The 9,271-nt window shown below is 37.8% G+C and overlaps 1 protein-coding gene across 1 annotated transcript; it reads right to left on the reverse strand.

Moving 5' to 3' along the window:
* Positions 1-4,142: 4,142 nt before the first annotated feature.
* On the reverse strand, positions 4,143-5,648 carry LOC308689299 (protein FAM200B-like; the record flags this gene model as incomplete). Its single annotated transcript, XM_081362952.1, has 1 exon — positions 4,143-5,648. The coding sequence occupies one exon, from the start codon at positions 5,646-5,648 to the stop codon at positions 4,143-4,145; it is 1,506 nt and encodes a 501-aa protein (XP_081219078.1).
* Positions 5,649-9,271: the final 3,623 nt, after the last annotated feature.

A 9,271-nucleotide genomic window follows, 5' to 3' on the forward strand; every position in this document is an offset into this window, starting at 1 on the left:
GTTAAAATAAAGTAAATACAATCTCCTCAGTCCTCCGAAGATCCCGAAAAAAATGTCCGTTGGTGCTTCAGTGACTACTTCGCTCGGAGAACCTGTCAAACACAGCTGTCAATCATGACGTTACACCACCGCATCACATAACTAACTAAAATCCAACTTATTTTTGAAACAGACACTTGAACGTACATCAGCGTGATAAAAACGACAGCAAATGAAAGAAACCACCTTTGGAAAAAAGATATTTCAAGTGTAATTTAATTGTTTAGTTGGTCTCGCGTCCCGTTGAATAACACGGGGAGGAGGGGCTTATGACCTATACTAGGACCAGTCACCGGGGGGCGATCAAGACGTTTTGGCTTCACTTTTCAGGGCTTGTGCGGCACGCTTGGTACGCAGGATCAGAGTTACTTACAGTTGCACATTCTCCCGTCAAGTTTGTTTTTATAAATCACAACTTGTGCGTCGGTAGTGGCTTACGAGCCGTTTCAGGGCCTGTTTTGTCCGTACGCAGCGGTTATTAATGAGAACCCAGAACTGTAAGTTGGATCTCATTTGTGACAGTAAATGCTCTATATTGCTGTTTTTAGGGATTAAGCATACCACAAATAGACTGGGAGAGTAGTGGACTGAGTGTTGATACACATTCCAGTATTGTTGTGCCTCAAACCGAATGCCCCCTGACTGATGAGCAAGTGGAAGCACTCAAAGAAACTGTAGACCCCAAAGGACCTTCACAGACTTTTGGCTGGGACATCTATCTAGCTGCACTCCATTTTTGCCAATCAGTTCTTATGGAATAATTGTGATTTCATCTTCTGTTCTGTTCTGCAGACTTCTGTCACTATCAATTATAATTAATAATTTTAATCAACAATACAAAATATCTGAATAAAAACAAGAATTGCTGTCTGTGTACTTTTCCTATGATTTGACACTTCCTTTAGTTAGTGATTAATACAGTGGATTATGGAAAAAAAAAACTTTATTTAAGAATTAACTATTGCTTCCCTTACCTGGCAGGGATCACTGGTGATCCCAGATTATTTTAGTTCAAAATTTGTTTGAGCTTATATATCTCAATATTAACAACAGTCTGGTTAATTTTGAGTCTTGAACTATAAACTCTCAAGGGTTGGCTTTCTAAATGTATGCGTGTTATGTTTCTATTCAGAATTAATTATGAGCAGTAACCTTTTTATTTTGGGCATTTCATGTATGCAGCACTTGCCAAAATTGGGGGTGATGAGCAAGGGGTTAATATTTCTGATCCCACTGAACATGTTTAAATATACATTATGCATAAATTTCCAATTACAAATACTTCAAAAGAATAAAGTACTTCACAATATTCTGCAGATTCTGACAAGCTTTGGAACAATAGACATTCAACATTACTAAAACCACTGCATGAGCCCATGCATGAAAAATCCACTGTGGAACAGTATAAGCTTACAATGTAAGTGATTGCGTGTACATTACATTAACCTGTTACTTAAACATAGAATGTACTATGTCTTATAGCATAGTATCAAAAATATAACGGCATGAACAACATGCATCATGTACACTGAAGCACAACTTCTAAGCTGGATTTTGAAGTATTGGACAGCATCTAATAAAAGTGTATATCAGTGTGTAACAAATGTAACATACTGTAAATGTCTAAAAATTACACATGGCCAAAACCATACTTGCAAGTGCCAATGCACATCATCAAATCATTGGTGAGTGAAGGACTGAAAATCGCAGTAGTGCCCTGGGAGCCGGAGAACACAGAAGCAAGTAGAGGATTTTGGGAGATCACTTTTTACAATTTCCACAGCCATATTTCCCTCCATCTGCTCCCATCCGACCCAGAACTTCAGAAGGTGTTTTAAGTCCTTGCTGGATCCTGCAAAAAACACAGAAATTATAGAAACAGTTCACCCTAAAAATATAATTATCTTATTGTTTACTCAGTCTTACAGAATCTCAAACTGTTATGACTTTCTTTAAAGCAGGGGTTCTCAACTGGTCCCACCCTGGGACCCACATTTTCCCATAGTCATTAAGTTGCGACCCACTTTTTTAGAATTCAACCAACAAAATTTATTTTTCAAAAATAACTCTTGAAAACACTCATATATCATCTTATTAAAAACATAACCCTACATACATACATATATTATCCCGTACAACGTGCATTTCAGAGCATATTAATAAGTAACTGGACCCTGACAACCGCATGTACAAAAGTTAATTAAATAAATAAGGCCACATAACAAGATATTTTTACTCTATTCAGAGCAAATTAATAAGAAACTAAGGAGGACCATGACAACTGCATGTACAAAAGTGAATAAAATCAATGTCAAAATCACTCAAAATAAACAAGGCCACTAAACAAGATATTTTCACTGCATTATGAGCAAATTAATAAGAAACTAAGGAGGACCATGACAACTGCATGTACAAAAGTGAACAAGGGCGTAGGTTTGGCCTCAGCTTTGGTGGGGACATCCCCCCTCCCCTTCCCCCTGGAATTATTTTGTTGTAAGATACCAGTGCTTTAATGGCGATTTCAGACTGTTGGCAATACAGAATATCACAATACAGAAGTGAATCTACTTCATCTCATTATATTGTATCCTGACCCCAATACACCATCCTGTATACTGTCCCTAAAGAGCTAGTATAACTGTATAGGTCCAGCTACTTCTTCCTCAACATGCTCTGTGACATCTTCACAAGATGTCTGAGTTTTCTGTATGTAATTAAATAATGAACAAATGAATAAAATACACACGTATCATAGTATGCATTCAACACAACAAATCCATTATTTTTATCTATTATTATTATTATTATTATTATTATCCATGATTACAGTATTCCATTAATACTAAAATTGTATATACTATTCTATATCAAATTCTATTGATATATTCTATTCTTAAATATTAAATTCTTAGGCTACACTCACTCACAAATACATTACATACATTACATAAATAGAATGTAGAAACTAAAAATGTCTCAGATCCACTGTTTATGTTGACTGCAAGATACTAAGTTAAGGTCAGCTAATTAACATTCAGTGACTTGCTAACGTAGCATTCTATCATGATAGCGCGACTTCTATGAGTCTATCAGTGCTGTGCTGCACAGCCTAATCAATACTCTTAACCTTAGTTGAAAGATTGCTGCTGCTAGGTTTAACTGTAACAACATCCTGGGTAACACATACTATCACCAATACTATTTTCCACAGTAGAATCTGCATTTGAAAGCCTGGTCAGTCACTACTACTGCTAGTTTATTTGTGTGGCTAGTTTTCTGCCTACTTACACTCTGCTTTATGAAAAAAGCTTCGTATGTCCCCTTTCTTCTTCTTGGGTGGCATAGCTGATCTATCTACAAAGTACAAAAAGTGGCAAAAAACGGAATATTAAAATGTTTTACTCTGGCCTTTGTATGTGGCAGAGAGACAGCCCTGGTAACTTACCGTCGACGTTGTCGACACGCGCACACACACACACACACACACACACACCACCCGCTCGCTGCCAGTGCAAGCACAAAAGTAGTCCCGGCTCGCGCGTGTAGCCTGTCAGATACACCGCCGCCAATCAAATTACGGCGTTTCTTGTACTGTCGTTGTTTTGGCCGTTGGAATCGATCCAAATAGCAGCGCAAAGATCCAAATAGCAGTTCAAAGGAGCTTTGCTAAATATTGGTGGGGACAAATTTGTCATCTCAAAATATTGATTGGGACTAGTACCTAGCGTCCCCCCCTAAACCTACGCCCATGAAAGTGAATAAAATCAATGTCAAAATCTCTCAAAATTTTCTAAAGTTTTCACCTAACCAGGTCATTTGTGGAAGTTAATGAGACAATTGGGGATGTGCTTTACTCTTGATAAGAGTTTCAAAGTCTGGGGTGACAGTAGACAGAGCTACTCTCAGATCATGCTCAGTGTCCAACCTGTTTCTCTGCTTTGACTTGAGCTGGACCAAGGTAGAGAAGCCACTTTCACACAAATAGGTTGTGCTGAATGGTAAGATCGTTTTGACTGCTAAAGTGGCGAGGGATGGATACTCAGTCATCACATCGCTGCACCAAAAGTGGGAAAGGCTTACCTCACCAAATCTCTTTTTCAGCGTCAGGTCACATGACAGGTCCACCAGCTGATGCTCTTCGTTGCTTGGCAACGTGATGTTTTCCACATTGATACTGAAGTATCCAGTCGTATCCAGCGTATCCAGTCCATGGTTGTTTGTTTCTCTGGGAAGTAGTCGTCAAACCGAGCTTGAAGTTTAGTAAGAGGCGCCCTTAAAGTTTGTTTCAAGTTATTTTTGGCCGCACTGTCCAGCTGCTGTGCTTCATGGCAAGAGTTGGGAAACATGTCCAGTCTGTCTTTGGATAAATGATTCAGCCACAGTGAGATCTTTTTCTTGAACGCAGCAATTTTGTCTGACTGTTCAAATATATTGTATCCTCTCCCTTGCATCGATACATTTAATGTGTTGAGATGCTCAAAAATATCAGCAAGATATGCAACTCGTACGAGCCACATTTCGTTGTCAAATAGTTCTGCATACGGGGAGTTAGTCTCTGAGAGGAATGTGGCGATTTCTGTTTTAAGTTCGTAAAAGCGTGACAACACCTTGCCCCTCGACAACCAGCGGACTTCTGAGTGATACAGCACCTGCATGTGCTCAGAGCCCAGGTCTTTACACAGATGTGAAAAGCAACGGCTACTTTTTGCACTCCGTTTTATGTGGTTCACCACTTTGATGACATTTGTTAAAGCTTCATCAAGTAAAGGTACCATATTCTTAGCCGCCAGCGCTTCTCGGTGCAAAAGGCAGTGGTTCCACGTCGCGTTAGGTGCCCTCTCCAGAATTCGCTTCACCACACCGGAATGTTTCCCGGTCATAGAGGCAGCTCCATCAGTGGTGATTCCCACACAATATTCCCAACTGAGGCCCAGTGAGCTCAAATACAAGTCCAGGGTGTTAAAAATGTCCTCTGCTTTTGTAGTGGTAGGGAGGTCTCTGCTGCAGAGACATTGTTCTTGCAAATCACCGTCCCACACATGCCTCACATAAACCAATAAAATGGCATGGTTAGCGATATCTGTCGATTCGTCCATCTGTAAGGCGTAGTACGGGCTTGCCTGGATGCGGGCTGTGGTCTGTTGTTTTATGTTACCAGACATGTCTTCAATCCGCCGAGCTAAGGTATCATTGGAAAGTGGTATGGTTTTCAGTTTATCCGCCGCTGACTGATCCAGCACCTCTCTTACCATGTCCATTGCAGCAGGTAAAATGAGCTCTTCGGCTACTGTGTGGGGTTTCTTGGCTTTTGCAATGCGGTGAGCTACTAGGTAAGATGCCCGAAGAGCTTGTTCTTGTTTGGAGCAAGACGCTGTCAGACACTTTTGTGATGCCCTCAGCTCCTGGAGACGTCTTTGAAAAAACTCCACCGGCTTGTCTTTCGATGCGGGATGTTTTGTTTCTAAATGCCGCTTCAGTTTGGACGGTTTCATGCTCTCATTGGCAAGCACTTCACTACAAAGCACACACTGGGGTTTCTGTCCATTTTTATCCTCAATGTACGAAAATCCATTTTTTAAATAGTTTGGGTCATATTTGCGCTTCGCCATCTCGAATCTGATTGTCAAAACAACACAGGATGGTTACCATGGCGATGGTTACCATGGTTACAATAGTAAACTACCGCACGTCTCTGACGAATACCTGTCAAAATAAACCCTTTTTAAAATAAAAGACCAATCAAACATGAGACGCAAATTAATTTTTTTTTTTTTTTTTTTTTTTTTACCAGCTTACCGAGACCCACCCAAAACAGAGAACACCAGTTGAGAATCACTGCTTTAAAGTATATTGGTGTTTATATCCATATAATATAATTTCAGGGGGTCCAAAAATGTAAGTTTTAAACAGGACACAAAAAATGGGGTAACACTTTATAATAACTTTAATAATTCATTAACAAACATTATATTATGATCAGATAATTAGTTAATATATTCTCACATAGCTAGAAATATGAGATAATGTGCTTGTTAAAGGGATAGTTCACCATAATTTAAATCTGTTCATCATATAAAGCAATCGTGTCTCTTCAGAAAATTTGGACTAAACCCCTCAATTCATATGGATTAGTTTTACGTTTTCTTTATAAACTGTAAGGATAAATTAGGGAATTCCAGACAGTCTGTTTCGGGGGTGGCCAGGCCCTGAGAGGACAAAAGGACCTCTCTGGAGATTACCATTTGAACTGGCCCTCGTGCACCATCGAGACGAAAGTCTCACCTCTGAGTCATCTTAATCTACATCTCCTTCCCCCTCCCCTCACCCCCTCTCTCTCATGCTCAGATGATCACCTGATTTCACCCAAGAAAATGTATAGTTTAATGCGAATGATTATCACAGAGTATTTTCATGTTTGGTATTGTTTAAAATGTCACAGTGCGACTGGTACAATTCTCTCATCTCAGAATAAGTCAAACAAAAGGTAATAAGGTTTTTGAAGGTTTATGGATAACTAGCATACAAGGAGGGGTTGGTCTCTCAAGCAAATGGTCACACCCCCCCAAGAGGTGCTACAGTGTACCTCTGAATGCAAATTTACTATTGTTAGCACATGTTTCCATGTGGAAGAGGTCTGACTATTTAATGAAATGCAGCAGGGAGATCGGGGCCTTTTCTGTATTTCAGATCGGTCCGTGAGGCTGAGAGATATAGATCTCTCAGCCTCACGTATTTCTTAATGTTGGGTTTGCATCTTCTCTCTATTCCAGAGCATCTGATGTTTTGTATCGATTATCTTTGAAATGATTATGAAATTGGCATGATACATTTACCTGACATAATAAATTGTTACATTTGATTATTCTAACTGATCTTGACATTGTTCATTAAAGAGTTAAATGGAATAGTGTTGAAAACTTTTTCTTCGTCGAAGCAAGAGACCAGGAGACGTTGGGGATCACGTTCAAACAAAGTAATTCTTTATTGAGGACTTTGCGTTGACGCGGCTGCAGTTCTTCCCAAACCATTCTAACTAACATACTTCACATGGTTTCTTTATAGGCCTTTCAGTGGGCTGTCTTTAAAGGTGCTAAACATACACACAGCCTTAGAGGTAACCACTAAATCTAATCATCTAAAGACAATAGAGGTAATTGCCCCCAACTGACTTCCCCAAATGTTATAAACACAAATGGTCCCGAGAACTAAGACTAGGTAACATTCACACACAGTCCAACTCTTAGTTGGAAGATCAAAGGCTAACAAAACCCCTGACTATTACAATGTTTAGACAGCTGACTTAAAGCTGACTTCTGATCAGTAAATTGATGCCATCATGTTCACCTTGAATGCCCAATACAGTGTAATTCACCTTAGTTTTTCATGTGATGTTATGTAAGGAAGTAAGATCAGCAGATCTTAAACATATTCTTAAATTTGGATTCTTCAATAGTCAAACATTAGCTCACTTTTAGTGAGGCACAGATATTATTAAAACCTTTCATTTATGGAGTCAGATGAAATAAACGAGTAAATATATGATTAAAATATTACAAATTTAACCAACCAATACTTTGCATGAGTGAGAACAGAACACGTGAGACATTCCCTGTGTATTGGCGAACCAGCAGATTGGACCAATACAGCGGGCCTTACAAACTTTTTGAAGCATCAAAAGTGGTAGTTTGCCTATCAGTTGAGAGACAGAAATCGCTTAGATTTCATCAAAAAGATCTTCATTTGTGTTCCGAAGATGAACGACAGTTTTACAGGTTTGGAAATACATGAGGATGAGTAATTATTATTTGAGTAATGAGACAGAATTTTCATTTTTGGGTGAACGATACCTTCAATGTTAACTAATGATCTGTTAATCATTATGTAATCTTTAATACGTTTATTTAAATATTAACAAGCATGTTATCTCATAGTTATTATATATATATATATATATATATATATATATATATATATATATATATATATATATATATATATATATATATATATATAATTATTGTTTTTTGTATTTTTTTCAGTGCATTATATCAAGCTACCTTGAACATTTCAACCATGAAAAGACTCACATTATTCACATTAGAAAATGAAACATGAATCTCCAATAATAGGTTCTTACAGTACATAGAATTCAACTGCTGTTTAAAAAAAAAAAACTCTGTAAGATACTGCTGTACTCTTCAAACTCTGAGGCACATACCTGTCTCAATGAACTGCTTTAAATACCCTGTGATCCGTTCTTTGGTATCAACTGAGTATTCGTCGTCATCTTCGTCATCACTCTCTTTAGGCCAGGAGATATGGGAAAGCAGCATCTAAACAAATAACAGAATGATATGTTTCCCAAGAAAATAGCTACTGACATTGTTTAAATGAAAAGTCCATTTGTAGTCCACTTAAAGAGAAGGAAGCCTTACCTCAGGAGTGCATGAGTCCTCTGATTCTTTGGGGAAGAATACCACATCCTTCCTCTCAGTTAGAAGAGGCCAAACAAAAGTGTCTTTCAATCCTCGCCTGATTTGTTTGACTTGGCGTGTTCTTCTCCCAAGAACCTACAAAGTACAAAGAAATGGGAAAAAAAAAATAAAAATAAAAAAATTATATCCAAATTTCAAAGTATAATATCAGCATGCAGACAGACCAAGTACCTAAAGGTCTTTCATTTAAAAAAATAAAAATAAAAAATCCACACCAGAGCATGTTCTTGCTGTCCTGCTGTTATTCTTATAATAAATTTCTTATAATTTTACATCCTTATACAAAGAACACAAAATAACAACTGGCGACTGAAAATCTAATAAAATCACAGAAGGGCAAAGTTATGATCTACCGCCTCAAAGAAGTTTACAGTAAAATGAAACAGTCATAAATTAAAAAGAATCAGGATATCACATAACATGCGTTATATAGCTCTGTGTGTAAGATCATGAATGCAATCTAAACAGTAAATGAGTAAAAAAGTATTCTTATACTGTACTTGTGTAACAATGCCATTAGAACACATGATAAATGAATTAATAAGTATTCAAGTAAAATTAGTTTCAAAATATAATTGAAATGTATAGAAATAAGGGCACTTTCCATTCTCAAAAACAATAACTACAAATTGTAATTACCGCATGTGACAGCAGACATTCATAAAGCCACCTTGTATTTTCTTCTGTTGGACCAGGAAGATCCCAGGACAAACAAAGTTCCAAGACTTTACTATACT

Source organism: Scardinius erythrophthalmus (assembly GCF_964197995.2).
Source record: "Scardinius erythrophthalmus genome assembly, chromosome: 4".
Lineage (NCBI taxonomy): Eukaryota > Metazoa > Chordata > Actinopteri > Cypriniformes > Leuciscidae > Scardinius > Scardinius erythrophthalmus.